The sequence below is a fragment of the Caretta caretta genome, chromosome 2 (genome assembly GCF_965140235.1).
Source record: "Caretta caretta isolate rCarCar2 chromosome 2, rCarCar1.hap1, whole genome shotgun sequence".
Taxonomy (NCBI): Eukaryota; Metazoa; Chordata; order Testudines; family Cheloniidae; genus Caretta; species Caretta caretta.
Window position 1 is genome coordinate 268,371,775 of NC_134207.1, and position 14,726 is coordinate 268,386,500.

General features: G+C 61.6%; 1 protein-coding gene across 2 annotated transcripts; it reads left to right on the forward strand.

Annotated features, from left to right (window-relative positions):
• The first annotated feature begins 1,065 nt into the window (after window positions 1-1,065).
• On the forward strand, window positions 1,066-8,169 carry LOC125633073 (zinc finger protein 783-like). 2 transcript variants are annotated; one of them, XM_048842182.2, is made up of 6 exons: window positions 1,066-1,247; window positions 2,491-2,880; window positions 3,732-3,858; window positions 4,343-4,456; window positions 4,714-4,827; window positions 5,148-8,169. In XM_048842182.2, the coding sequence occupies exons 1-6, from the start codon at window positions 1,224-1,226 to the stop codon at window positions 6,461-6,463; spliced, it is 2,085 nt and encodes a 694-aa protein (XP_048698139.2). In that variant the 5' UTR covers window positions 1,066-1,223; the 3' UTR covers window positions 6,464-8,169. The 2 variants fall into 2 exon arrangements, with proteins under 2 accessions (XP_048698139.2, XP_074980780.1); XM_075124679.1 differs by having other exon boundaries at window positions 5,151-8,169.
• Window positions 8,170-14,726: the final 6,557 nt, after the last annotated feature.

Below are 14,726 nucleotides of genomic sequence, written 5' to 3' on the forward strand. Positions count from 1 at the left end.
GGTCCAGCCGGCTCCTGGGCACTGTGCTTACAACCTAAATAAAGACAAACGGTGGGAGGGGAAACAGGCATGGAGTGGAGACTTGTGCAAGAGATCTCCCTGCAGGTTGGTGGCAGATAGAGACTAGAATCATGGTGTCCTGACTTTTTTCCATAGATTTAGCAGAATTTGATTTTTTTAAAAATAATTTTATAATGTCAATGTTCATTTTAAAGCCCCCCCCCCAATACTTATTGATTTTAATGTTTCGCAGTTGTGAAAAGTTACGAGTAGTATCAGAGGGGCGGCCGTGTTACTCTGGATCTGTAAAAGCAGCAAAGAGTCCCATGGCACCTTATAGACTGACAGACATATTGGAGCATGAGCTTTCATGGGTGAATGCCCACTTTGTCAGATGCATGTAGTGGAAATTTCCAGATAGGCAGGTAGTAAGTGTTTTCAAATCAATGTACATGTTCGCAGTTGCGGGATACTGGGGAGGGGGAGGTCAGCCAACAATGATTTTACAACAGTCTAATTTGGGAGCCAAAGAGACAATGCTTTATCACCCTTAAAACACCAACTGTCAACAAGTCCAAGTATAGGAATACGAACTCCCCTTCATTTAAAACCAAACACTAATAAGTTCTCCGGCAGCCTGTCCGTGCACAGACAGAGCGGAACATGGCCCGTAGGTTTCTGTGTACGGTGAACTTGACCTGTCCCAACAAACATCGACTCCTTCCAAGCCGAAGAAGGGCCGCACTGGGCCAGGGCAATGGTCCACCCAGCGCAGGGGCTTGCCCTGGGCCAGGGGCTTCAGAGGGAACGAACACAACAGGCGATCAGCCCTCCCGCCACCCAGCCGCCCGCCTGCCCCGGCCCGGCACCGCGGCTAACAGGCCGCAGCAGCAGGTCCCCGGGCGAGTCCGGCTGCGAGACGCCGGGACCCCCGAGGCCCAGCGCCGCCGCCGCCGCCGCCGCCCCCCGCCGGGCTCCGCTCACAGCCCACCCGCCGCCAGGGGCCGCTGCCGCCCCGCTCCCCGCCCCGCCGCTCCCCGCCGGCCCCGGCAGCCAGGCCGCGGCTCCCTCCCTCCCTCCCGCCCTGCGGGCCGCGCTCGCTCTGCTCCGCCCGGCAGCGGGGCCGGCCCGTGGCGAGGCGGCGCCGGGACTCTGCCCAGCCCGCAGCGGGAGCGGGGCTCGGCCGGGCCGGGCCCGCGGGAGCAGCCCCGCCCGGGGGGGCCATGGCCGAGCGGGCCGCTGCCCAGGTAAGGGCCCGGCGGGCGGGGGGGCCTCGGGCCCCGGGAGCTTCTCCCCGCCCGGCCCGGGCTGCCCCGGGAGCGCGGTGCTGGCCGGGGTTGAGCCCCGGGGCGGGGGCGGCTCCGGCGGGGGCGGGGAGCAGGGACCCGCCCCCGCTCCCACCAGCCCCGCTGGCTTGGGGCCCTCACGGGACATTGGCCGCTGGAGGGCTCGGGTTTGCCCAGGCTCTGGTCGGCCTGGGTCTTTGTCCCGCCCCGGGGGAAGCCAGGAAGCGGCTGGGAGCCGAGCTGGAGCCGCAGGATTCAGGCTGCAGGGGGATGAGGGATCGGAGGTCCCGTCTACACCATCACCACAGTGGTTTTGTCCCCGTTTGTGACCCGAGTCTGAGCCAGTTGCGGCAAACACCCCTCAGCCGTGTCTCTGCCGCCCCTTTTCCACCCCACGGCCCTTTTCCATCCTCCCTAGGGAGCTTGTTTCCCTGCGGTCCGGGCTCCCCCAGGCACCTACCCGGGTGGCCGCGGGCTGTCGTGTCCCCAAAAGCCCAGAGCCGCAGAGCAGCATGTGGGGGCCGTGCGCTCTGGGGCGTCCTGGCAGCAGCCGCGTCAACCTGGTTGCGCAGGCCTGGCTGCCCGGTGTCGGTACCAGGGCTGTGGTGCTGGCCCATGCCACCCGCACACCTGCTCACAGAGTCTCTCGCCCTCAGCAGGGACCGAGCAGGGTTTTCTCACAGGGGGGCTGTCTTTTCCTGCTCTCAGCTTTTCCCCAGCTCGGCTGGCTGGCCTGTGCTTGTCGGGAACAGGGAAGAGGAGTAGGAGGAGATAGATATTGGCAGCACCAGAGCCTCCAGGCTTGTGTTACCCCCTGACTGGCCGTCCCCAGGCTCTACCACTCTTTCTACTTGAACAAAGGCTGGCCTGGGCCCTCTCCAGTACACCCATCTCGCTGGTTTTTCCAGGCTCCCTTCCACTCTGCTCCTCCCCCCCTGCGCACCTGTCATACTGCTCACGGTCAGGCTGTGCGGGAGATCATAGAATCATAGAATATCAGGGAAGTTTATATCGTTAGAGTCCCAAACCCACCAACGTGAGGCTGACAGAGAAGGGTCTGTTGTCATTTTTGTTGTTGCATCTGGAAGGCAGCCGTAAAAGACTAACTTTCGGGCCCAGAGAGCATGGAACAGCCTGGAACACATGAGCGGGCCTTACGCCCTTTCTCTTTGTGGCCGATCTCTTCTTTTCTCCTTGCAAGCAGGCTCCGCAATGGGATGTCACAGCCGAGCAGCCAGTGCCTTTAACCCCCCCGACTGCCCCTGAGCATACTTCTGAGGCAGGAATGCAGCTGCCGCTGGAACAGACTGCCATGTGGCCAGAGGTAACTGTGGAGACGACCGTGGAGTCGCATGCCACGCGACTGTTGACGCTAGAGGGAAGAATGGGGATGGCGGAGAACAAACTAGTTGGCTGCGAGAGGACAGTGGTGGAGTTTGGGAACCAGCTGGAGAGTAAGTGGGCCGTGCTGGGAACTCTGATCCAGGAGTATGGGCTGCTGCAGAGGAGGCTGGAGAACATGGAGAACCTGCTGAAGAAAAAAGATGTCTGGATCCTAAAACTTCCCCCAGGCACCCAGGGAGAAGTCCCCAAGGTAACAATATCCCAGCTAGCACTGAGGAGCAGAAGTAAAGCTGTCCCCTCTATTAGATGTCCACGGGGTGTGTAGCCCAGTGATATTCAGGTCTGTTACAAAATTGCTTGGGTAGATTGGGTGTACTGGTGCATAACGAAGCCCTGGTTGGGGCTCCTTAGCTCCGTTCTCCTGCTCCCCATCTACAGACCCATCTAAAAGGGGGAGGAACTACAAGACACTCTGTCTTAAGCTAAGATGCTGTGACAAGCTCTCAGATCCGGAGAGAGTACCGGAAGCCATGGAGTGAGAACAGGAAATTAGCAAATGTAGTCTAGAGCTATCGATTTTAACGGTGGTCATCAAGTCTTAAGCTGCAGGTTCAGTACTACAGGTTTTCGTAGTATGCAACTGGTCAATGATCAGTTGAAGTGTCAGTCTTTGGTTTTATTACATCAATCGAACTATTGCAGGCTAAGGCATGAAGAGGGGAGTAAAGTCACGCTCAATCAGCAGTGGAAGGCTAGATGAAAGTAGTGGGTCCTGAGAAGGCAGGAGGGAGAATGCTTGGCATACGCACTGCTGGAAGCTTTCCAGATGTAAGGGCAGCATGAGAAGAGGCATAAAGGCAGAACCTGGAGAAGCTGACAGAGTGTTAAGAGGGAACTGGGCAGAGTACGGCCATGGGAGGGAGCGCTGGGGGCGCTGTGAGAGGCAGGGGTGAGCTGCGTCACGCTCTGAAGGTGATGACGACGGAGGTTTGTGTGACACTGTGCTGGGGAGGTGCTGGGGAGGTGCTGTGCTGGGGAGGTGCTGAATACTCTCCCCAGTGGGGGCAGGAGGTGCTGAGGCTGTGACGCTTGTGATTTCAGGTCCCTGTGAAGTTCGATGAGGTCTCGGGCTGTTTCTCCGGGCAGGAGTGGGGGGTTTTAGAGCAACGGCGGGAGGAGCTTCACAAGAACACAATGAGGAACAACTATGAGACGTTGATCTCACTGGGTAAAGATGAGTTGAAAATTCCTTTAGTAACAGTCAGATCTCGGAAGTGCCAGATGCTGCTCAGTATATTGCTCAGGCTGTAGGCACCTGCTAGCCCTGCCTCTGGAAGACTCTGGTCTTACCCACAAGGAGGTAGGGAACCCCTCTTCCTGATCTCTCTCCCCATGCATGATGGGGGGGTACCTAAAGCGTCTCCTGCAGGGCCCGTTTGGCTCCGCACTACTTGGCTGATCAGATTCGGGGAGCACTCCTGTGATCTGCTTACTGTTCCTGAGCCCAGACAAAGCGAGCCAGTCACACGTCAGACCTGTCGTTAAGAAAAGAGCAGCCACCCTATCATTTACTTCCAGTGGTGCTGCCCATGGCCTCTGGTGATGGAAGGGGGTGGGTTTAAACTAGTTAAAGATTCTGTGGATTTGTAGGTGTGAACTCAGTGAATTATTAACCAAACCCTAATCCGCTTAATATCCTTTTCCATCGACAGACAATGCTGCTTCCAGGCCTGATGCTCAGGCCCGGATTGAACCCGGGGTAGAGCCTCGTGTCCAGGAACAGCAGGAATGTCAAAAAAGAGAAACCCCGCCGGATCCCAGCACAGGTGAGGAGGAACTGACCAGAGCATCTTGGAAGCAGCAAGAAGTCGTCGAGGGCAGGAAATTAACATGATTTTCCTGTGCTCTTGTAGTTGTTATCTCTTCTGATGAGTTCGATCAACATGTTCCTTCTCTGTGGGAGTTTTCGCCTTTCACATCTAGTGCTGGCGCCAGTCAGGTGTTGCCATCTGCCCTGAAATCCTCCCTAAAGGGTTCAGCGGGTGTGAGAGAAACCTAATGTCATTCTCCTTCCCGTGAACAGGATCTCCCATTTCTACTCCCAGCGATAGCTCATGGATTAAACAAGAGGAAACACCGTGTGCTGAGAGTCAGGGGGGCTTGGTGGAGAGAGAAATCCCTACAGATCCCATCAAGGGTGAGTTTACGTACACAGGAAATGCTTTGCCCGCAGAGGCAGAGAAGAGGGATGTTACTGGGCAGTGGAAGTAGATCACAGACTGGAGGAACAGAATGGGGGGGTGGGAAGGTGATAAATATGTAAGGACAAGGTAGCTATGGTGAAGCAGAATTGGGGTGGGTTATGATTATTCATTTGTATGGCTCCAGCAGTGTGCTAGGCACTCTGCAGACAGCCACCCTCTCCGCTCTCAACTTCCTGGGTTTTCCTGGTGAATGAGGAACGTCCTGGGATGAGGTTGCTGTTAAATCCTCTCTGGATTCCCTTTTATATTCCAGCAGATGAGTGGTGTCTTGAGGACAGTGCTGCCATCCCGGAACTTCCCAGGGGGGCGCAAGGAAGCTCAGAGGAGGATTTCCAGACACCTGCTGAGAGATGGAGCCATGGCAATCAGTGCAGCTCACTGACACAGCAGGGAAACCCTGCAGAAAGCAGCCTGGGCCAGCTCACTCCGTGTGGAGGAGACTTCAGCGGCCTTGCACCAGCCACTGATCAGGAGGAAAGTCACCCAGGAGAGGGACCGTATATATGCAATGAATGTGGGGAAAGCTTTGTCTGTAAGCAGTTGTTCGCAGCGCACCAGGGAGTCCACACACCAGGGGAAGTCTCCATTTCTCCAGCATGTGGAGAAGGCCTCACTCAGAAATCCAATCTCCTACATCCCCAGAGAAGCCAGGTCCTGGCAGGTGCAAAGCCCTACAAATGCTCTGAGGGCGAGATAAACTTTAGCCTCAAATCCAGCCTTCTCAAGCACCAGGTCAGTCACATGGGGTACACCTGCGCTAAGTGCAGGAAGAGCTTCAGGCTGAAGATAAGCCTCCTCGTCCACCAGCGACTCCACGCAGGGAAGGGTGAGGGCTCGCTGCTCTGTACGGACTGCGGGAAGAACTTCACCCACCCCTCGCAGCTGGTCCGGCACCAGCGGATCCACACGGGGGAGCGGCCCTACCAGTGCACCGACTGCGAGAAGAGCTTCACGGAGAAGTCCAAGCTCACCAACCACTACCGCACGCACACCGGGGAGCGGCCCTACGCCTGCGCCCAGTGCGGCAAGCGCTTCATCCGCAAGCACCACCTGCTGAAACACCAGCGCGTGCACACGGGCGAGCGGCCCTTCCAGTGCCCCGAGTGCGAGAAGAGCTTCACCCAGAAGTACTACCTGGTCGATCACCGGCGGCTGCACACGGGCGAGCGCCCCTTCCAGTGCCCCACCTGCCAGAAGAGCTTCACCGAGAAGTCCAAGCTCACCAGCCACTTCCGCATCCACACGGGAGAGCGGCCCTACCACTGCGGGGAGTGCGGGAAGCGCTTCACAGAGAAATCCCAGCTCACCAACCACTTCCGCATCCACACCGGGGAGCGGCCCTACGCCTGCGCCCAGTGCGACAAGTGCTTCATCCGCAAGCACCACCTGCTGAAACACCAGCGCGTGCACACGGGCGAGAGACTCCACCGCTGCCCTCAGTGCGAGAAGAGCTTCCGCTACAAACAGTCGCTGAACTGCCACCTGAAAATCCACCTGGGGGACCACTGCCCCGTGGGCAGCGCCCTGGCCCCCGAGCAGCACACCCCGGCTAGACCTCGTTGCTTATGAGAGAGACGGGGCAGGAGTCCCCGGGCTGGGAGCGCCTTGCAGGTTCTGGCATCATGTGACGTACAGGGAGGCTGGGATTCCCAATTCGACCTACAGGAGTGTGCAGTGTTGTCGTAGCCGTGTTGGTCCCAGGATATGAGAGAGACAAGGTGGGTGAGGGAATCTCCTTTTATGGGACCAACTTCTCTTGGTGAAGGAGACAAGCTTTCGTGCCCCCCCAGAGTTCTTCTTCAGATCAAGCTGGAAAGCTTGTCTCTTTCACCAAGAGGAGTTGGTCCGATAAGATATTTCCTCATCCGCTGTGTCTCCCTGCAGGAGTTAGACATCCAACTCCGGGGCATCACGTCCCCTGAGGCTGCTTGGAAAATCGCAGCCTAAAACAACCCACTAAATTCCTTAAACATCCAGCCTACAGCCGGCGCTGGATAACTGTTTTATAACTGTTGGCAGTTTCATGCTGCCATCCTGTTAGGGGTTTTTAATAAAACTACCTAGTTCTCACCTGGCACTTTTCATCAGTAGAGCCCAAAGTGCTTTCCAAATTTAAAATTATTTTAACACGTTCTAAATTTTGGGAGCCCAGCTGGAGAAGCCTTAAAGGAGCCTGATTTTCAGAAGGTGTCTGCTTGGCACTTGCTTAAAATCAGACCTCTTGAAGGCCCAATTGAAAACTGAGGGGGCCCCCCCAAATCATTTGTCACTGCTGAAGGACACAGGCCATGATGTGCAACTGACTCCTGTTTAAAGTCTCTTTGGTAATAAATATGAACTTTTTCCCGGGGGGGCTCTCAGGTTGGGAGGTGTTGCCAGTCATTCATTGGCTTGTGGATATTTGGAAGGGGTACAGGTTCCTCTGTCACTGTTGTTCCATCTCCTTTTGCTGCCGCTCTGAGCCAGGAGAGTGAAGCACTAGACTAAAAAGCCCGGTGGTGTTGAAACACAGTGATCAGCACTCCTATCTACGGGCCAGGGGTGGAACGGGGGACTTCCTCCCCTCCCTGTTTGGAAGGGAAGGATTTTGCTGGGTGGAATGAAGCAGGCAGATGCACAGTCTGAGTCTGATGTGACAAGGTACTGAATGGTCTCCGGTCCTGTTGACTGCAATGGGAGTTGATGGTGCAGCTCAGCACTCTGTAGGATTAGGCCCACAGAGTGGAGAGCTTAAAAGCGAGAGGGACCAAGGGCCTGCATCGAGCAGCTGGATGGAGTAAAGAAAGCATGGAAGGGGCAGCCCTGTGGGTGGGGGGGATGGGGAGGAAGGTGGCAGTGAGTAGGAGAATGGAGCAAAGGGGACAGGGAGGAGGGATGATGGGGGTGGGGAGAGAAAAGAGAGGTGATCCTCCCAGGAAGAGGGCAAAGCTAAAGAGCAGAGTCCCACAGCTCTTAGCTCAGTCTCTGATGAGGTAGAGCTTGATAGCAGGAGGCTCAGGCTTGTTTGGTTTGGGGCCAGTGGAAAGGTGGCCACAATCCATTCGGATTCATAAATGAAGGGAGTGTCACTCTGGGTTGGTCAAGTAGATCATGGGTTCTGAGTACACTTCCCAGTAAACATCCTAAAGAGCTGCTGGGTTGGTGACAGTAAAACCTGGCAGGGTGTCTCCTGAATGATCCAAGCCATGCGGACAAGGAGGGTTTTCAAATACTGTTGTAAATATCAGTTTAATGAACATGGTGCCTCTAACTAAACGTCTTTCCCTTGGTTTCAAGTCAGGTGCAAGTCTGTGTTTTGTACCATACCCCTTTCTGCTGAGCTTTCCAGCGTTTCCATTCGGCCACCTGTGTAACTTGCTTAATGAGCGCCGCTAACCCAGCCCACCTCTGGTTTTTCTACTGGTCTATCTTCTACTCCCCCTGGCTGCCGCCACTCTAACCTCCTCCTGCTACAAGCTGAGTTTCACTAGCACTTTCCCAATGCTTGTCAGGTGAAAGACCCATTTTCAGGGTCAGGTCTATTAATTAACACACCCAGCATTGTGAGATCAGTAAATTGGACATTTGGGGAAATGGACAGATGGGGAAACTGAGGCAGTGAGCGCTGAAGGCACTAGTCCAGGGCTGTCGTTATCAGTACTCCTGTTAGAGGTTTCAGAGGAGCAGCCGTGTTAGTCGGTATCCGCAAAAAGGAAAGGAGGACTTGTGGCACCTTAGAGACTAACCAATTTATTTGAGCATAAGCTTTCGTGAGCTACAGCTCACTTCATCAGATGCATTCAGAGGTGTATGAAATGCTAAGTGAATCTTGTGCATTAACCTGAAGTTTAAGACTTAGTGTGCATGGAACCACCAGTGTGTGCTCCTGAAAAGCTTGTGGTTCTGTATGGCCACTGTGCTGGCTGCCCCCTGCCAAGTTTGTGCCCATGTTGGCCTGCACGCCCTATTCTCCCTCTGTTCCAGTCTAGGGGGCCCATCTCCTAGGAATGGCCGAGGGGTGCTAGGTGGCCGGTCCCAGTCCCCGCATCTGGTTCTGGGGAGGTGTCTGGTGTTGGGCTGCTGGGGCCGAGCCCTGAAAGATCTTCCAGGGCGGAGGGTAGGACGCAGCCTGCCACCCCCGGCCTGGGGCTGAGGGACTAGCAAACGGCCCCGGCCTCCCTCTGTCAGCACTGAGACAGGGGTGTGAGACCTCAATGGCTGGCACCAGGGGAGGGTGACAGCAGGGAACCCCCCCATTGCCCAGCGCCCGCTTGCCAGGGGTCCGGGACATCAGGGCCCTGCTCTCCCGGGGGCACGTTTGTAACCGGGCGGGGGGGGGGGGGGAGGTCTAGCCAGACCCTGCAGGGACGGTGAGGGGCGCCCCCCGCTCTACCCCATAGCTAAGGCGGGCGGGCGGGGGGGGGGTGTCCCGCAGGGTCTGTGACCTGCGCCCTCTCCTGGGCGGCTGTTCCACGCGGGGGCGGGGCCGGGCTGCAGCCCCGCCCCCCGGACCTTTCCCCACGGCACGCAGAGACCGGCTCCGGCTGGCGCCCCCTGCAGTTCCTCCGTCGAGCCGCCGGGGGCGCTGCCGCGTGCGTTCACCTCGCGGCGGGCGGCGATGCCCTGCCGGGGTCGCTGGGCTGCCGGGCGGGGGCGGGGAAGCGGGGGCCGGGCCGCCGCCGGTCTGGAACCCGCTTCTCCGCTCCCGGGATCCCGCTCTCCCTCCCGCCTCCTCCCCGCAGTGCTCCCCTGCCCCAGGGACCCCCGCCCGCTGCCCCGATCCCCCGCTGCTCCAGAGACCCCCCCCCGGCTGCTCCCCTGCCCCAGGGACCCCCACCCGCTGCCCCGATCCCCCGCTGCTCCAGAGACCCCCCCCGGCTGCTCCCCTGCCCCAGGGACCCCCACCCGCTGCCCCGATCCCCCGCTGCTCCAGAGACCCCCCCAGGCTGCTCCCCTCCCCCAGGGACCCCCGCCCGCTGCCCCGATCCCCCGCTGCTCCAGAGACCCCCCCAGGCTGCTCCCCTCCCCCAGGGACCCCCACCCGCTGCCCCGATCCCCCGCTGCTCCAGGGACCCCCCCCAGGCTGCTCCCCTCCCCCAGGGACCCCCGCCCGGTGCCCCGATCCCCCGCTGCTCCAGAGACCCCCCCAGGCTGCTCCCCTGCCCCAGGGACCCCCGCCCGGTGCCCCGATCCCCCGCTGCTCCAGAGACCCCCCCCCAGGCTGCTCCCCTCCCCCAGGGACCCCCGCCCGCTGCCCCGATCCCCCGCTGCTCCAGAGACCCCCCCCCGGCTGCTCCCCTGCCCCAGGGACCCCCGCCCGCTGCCCCGCTGCTCCAGGGACCCCCCCAGGCTGCTCCCCTGCCCCAGGGACCCCCGCCCGCTGCCCCGCTGCTCCAGGGACCCCCCCAGGCTGCTCCCCTGCCCCAGGGACCCCCGCCCGCTGCCCCGCTGCTCCAGGGACCCCCCCAGGCTGTTCCCCTGCCCCAGGGACCCCCGCCCGCTGCCCCGATCCCCCGATGCTCCAGGGACCCCCCCCAGGCTGCTCCCCTCCCCCAGGGACACCCGCCCGCTGCCCCGATCCCCCGCTGCTCCAGGGACCCCCCCCCCCACGCTGCTCCCCTGCCCCAGGGACCCCCGCCCGCTGCCCCGATCCCCCGCTGCTCCAGAGACCCCCCCAGGCTGCTCCCCTGCCCCAGGGACCCCCGCCCGCTGCCCCGATCCCCCGCTGCTCCAGGGACCCCCCCAGGCTGCTCCCCTGCCCCAGAGACCCCCACCCGCTGCCCCGATCCCCCGCTGCTCCAGGGACCCCCCCACGCTGCTCCCCTGCCCCAGGGACCCCCGACCCGCTGCCCCGATCCTCCCTGCTCCAGGGACCCCCCCCCCCAGGCTGCTCCCCTCCCCCAGGGATCCCCGCCCGCTGCCCCGATCCCCCGCTGTTCCAGGGACCCCCCCCCAGGCTGCTCCCCTGCTCCAGGGACCCCCCACCCGCTGCCCCGATCCCCCGCTGCTCCAGGGACCCCCCCAGGCTGTTCCCCTGCCCCAGAGACCCCCGCCCGCTGCCCCGATCCCCCGCTGCTCCAGGGACCCCCCCCAGGCTGCTCCCCTGCCCCAGGGACCCCCGCCCGCTGCCCCGATCCCCCGCTGCTCCAGGGACCCCCCCCCCCACGCTGCTCCCCTGCCCCAGAGACCCCCGCCCGCTGCCCCGATCCCCCGCTGCTCCAGAGACCCCCCCAGGCTGCTCCCCTGCCCCAGGGACCCCCGCCCGCTGCCCCGATCCCCCGCTGCTCCAGGGACCCCCCCAGGCTGCTCCCCTGCCCCAGAGACCCCCACCCGCTGCCCCGATCCCCCGCTGCTCCAGGGACCCCCCCACGCTGCTCCCCTGCCCCAGGGACCCCCGACCCGCTGCCCCGATCCTCCCTGCTCCAGGGACCCCCCCCCCAGGCTGCTCCCCTCCCCCAGGGATCCCCGCCCGCTGCCCCGATCCCCCGCTGTTCCAGGGACCCCCCCCCAGGCTGCTCCCCTGCTCCAGGGACCCCCCACCCGCTGCCCCGATCCCCCGCTGCTCCAGGGACCCCCCCAGGCTGTTCCCCTGCCCCAGAGACCCCCGCCCGCTGCCCCGATCCCCCGCTGCTCCAGGGACCCCCCCCAGGCTGCTCCCCTGCCCCAGGGACCCCCGCCCGCTGCCCCGATCCCCCGCTGCTCCAGGGACCCCCCCCAGGCTGCTCCCCTGCCCCAGAGACCCCCGCCCGGTGCCCCGATCCCCCGCTGCTCCAGAGACCCCCCCAGGCTGCTCCCCTGCCCCAGGGACCCCCGCCCGCTGCCCCGATCCTCCCTGCCCCAGGGACCCCCCCCAGGCTGCTCCCCTGCCCCAGGGATCCCCGCCCGCTGCCCCGATCCCCCGCTGCTCCAGAGACCCCCCCCAGGCTGTTCCCCTGCTCCAGGGACCCCCCACCCGCTGCCCCGATCCCCCGCTGCTCCAGGGACCCCCCCCCAGGCTGTTCCCCTGCCCCAGAGACCCCTGCCCGGTGCCCCGATCCCCCGCTGCTCCAGAGACCCCCCCAGGCTGTTCCCCTGCCCCAGGGACCCCCACCCGCTGCCCCGATCCCCCGTTGCTCCAGGGACCCCCCCCAGGCTGTTCCCCTGCCCCAGAGACCCCCACCCGCTGCCCCGATCCCCCGCTGCTCCAGGGACCCCCCCAGGCTGCTCCCCTGCTCCAGGGACCCCCCACCCGCTGCCCCGATCCCCCGCTGCTCCAGGAACCCCCCCCGGGCTGTTCCCCTGCCCCAGGGACCCCCCACCCGCTGCTCCCCTGCCCCAGGGACCCCCGCCCGGTGCCCCGACCCTCCCTGCTCCAGGGACCCCCCCCAGGCTGTTCCCCTGCCCCAGGGACCCCCGACCCGCTGCCCCGATCCCCCGCTGCTCCAGGGACCCCCCCCAGGCTGCTCCCCTGCTCCAGGGACCCCCGCCCGGTGCCCCGATCCCCCGCTGCTCCAGAGACCCCCCCAGGCTGTTCCCCTGCCCCAGGGACCCCCCACCCGCTGCCCCGATCCCCCGCTGCTCCAGGGACCCCCCCAGGCTGTTCCCCTGCCCCAGGAACCCCCCACCCGCTGCCCCGATCCCCCGCTGCTCCAGGGACCCCCCCCAGGCTGTTCCCCTGCCCCAGGGACCCCCCACCCGCTGCCCCGATCCCCCGCTGCTCCAGGGACCCCCCCCAGGCTGCTCCCCTGCTCCAGGGACCCCCGCCCGGTGCCCCGATCCCCCGCTGCTCCAGGGACCCCCCCAGGCTGTTCCCCTGCCCCAGGGACCCCCCACCCGCTGCCCCGATCCCCTGCTGCTCCAGGGACCCCCCCCCAGGCTGCTCCCCTCCCCCAGGGATCCCCGCCCGCTGCCCTGATCCCCCGCTGCTCCAGGGACCCCCCCAGGCTGGTCCCCTGCCCCAGGGACCCCCGCCCGGTGCCCCGATCCCCTGCTGCTCCAGGGACCCCCCCCCAGGCTGCTCCCCTGCCCCAGGGACCCCCACCCACTGCCCCGATCCCCCGCTGCTCCAGGGACCCCCCCAGGCTGTTCCCCTGCCCCAGGGACCTCCGCCCGCTGCTCCCCTGCCCCAGGGACCCCCGCCCGCTGCCCCGATCCCCCGCTGCTCCAGGGACCCCCCACCCGCTGCCCCGACCCTCCCTGCTCCAGGGACCCCCCCAGGCTGCTCCCCTGCCCCAGGGACCCCCGCCCGCTGCCCCGATCCCCCGCTGCTCCATGGACCCCACCCCAGGCTGCTCCCCTGTCCCAGAGACCCCCGCCCGCTGCCCCGATCCCCCGCTGCTCCAGGGACACCCCCCCAGGGTGCTCCCCTGCCACAGGGACCTCTGCCCCAATCCCCCGCTGCTCCAGGGATCCCCCCTGGCTGCTCCTCTGCCCCAGGGACCCCCCACCCGCTGCCCCGATCCCCCCTGCTCCAGGGACCCCCCACCCAGGCTGCTCCCCTGCCCCTGATACTCCTTTGCCCGCTGCTCTAGGGAAACCCCAGCTTGCTCCCCCATTGACCCCCGTACCTCTTCCTCACAGCCAGTTCCACCCACCGCTCCCTGATGCCCACCATCCCCCCAGGGATACTTTCCCTCTCTCCCTGCCAGCCAGTTTATAGATTCATAGACTTTAAGGTCAGAAGGGACCATTATGATCGTCTAGTCTGACCTGCACCACACAGGCCACGGAATCTCACCCAACCATTCCTGTAACAAACCCCTGACCTATGTCTGAGCTGTTGAAGTTCTCAACTCGTGGTTTAAAGACTTCAAGGTGCAGAGAATCCTCCAGCAAGTGACCCGTGCCCCATGCTACAGAGGAAGGTGAAAAAGCCCTGGGGCCTCTGCCAATCTGCCCTGGAGGAAGATTCCCTCCTGATCCCAAATATGGCTATCAGCTAAACCCAGAGCATGTGGGCAAAACTCACCAGCCAGACACCCAGAAAAGAATTCTCTGTAGTAAGTCAAATCCCACCCCATCTAACGTCCCATCACAGGCCATTCGGCATATTTACAGCTAATAGTCAAAGATCAATTAATTGCCAAAATTAGGCTATCCCATCATACCATCCCCTCCATAAACTTATCAAGCTTAGTCTTGAAGCCAGATAGGTCTTGTTCCCCCACTGCTCCCCTTGGAAGGCTGTCCCAGAACTTCACTCTGATGGTTAGAAATCTTAATCTAATTTCAAGTCTAAACTTCCCATTGGCCAGTTTATATCCATTTGTTCTTGTGTCTACATTGATACTGAGCTTAAATAATTCCTCTCCCTCCCTGGTATTTATCCCTCTGATATATTTATAGAGAGTAAAAAGAAAAGGAGTACTTGTGGCACCTTAGAGACTAACCAATTTATTTGAGCATGAGCTTTCGTGAGCTACAGCTCACTTCATCGGATGCATACCGTGGAAACTGCAGCAGACTTTATATACACACAGAGAATATGAAACAATACCTCCTCCCACCCCACTGTTCACGAAAGCTTATGCTCAAATAAATTGGTTAGTCTCTAAGGTGCCACAAGTACTCCTTTTCTTTTTGTGAATACAGACTAACACGGCTGTTACTCTGAAACCTGTCATTTATAGAGAGTAATCATATCTCCCCTCAGCCTTCTTTTGGTTAGGTTAAACAAGCCAAGTTCCTTGAGTCTCCTTCATAAGACAAAAAGAAAAGGAGTACATGTGGCACCTTAGAGACTAACCAATTTATTTGAGCATGAGCTTTCGTGAGCCACAGCTCACTTCACATCTGATGAAGTGAGCTGTGGCTCACGAAAGCTCATGCTCAAATAAATTGGTTAGTCTCTAAGGTGCCACAAGTACTCCTTTTC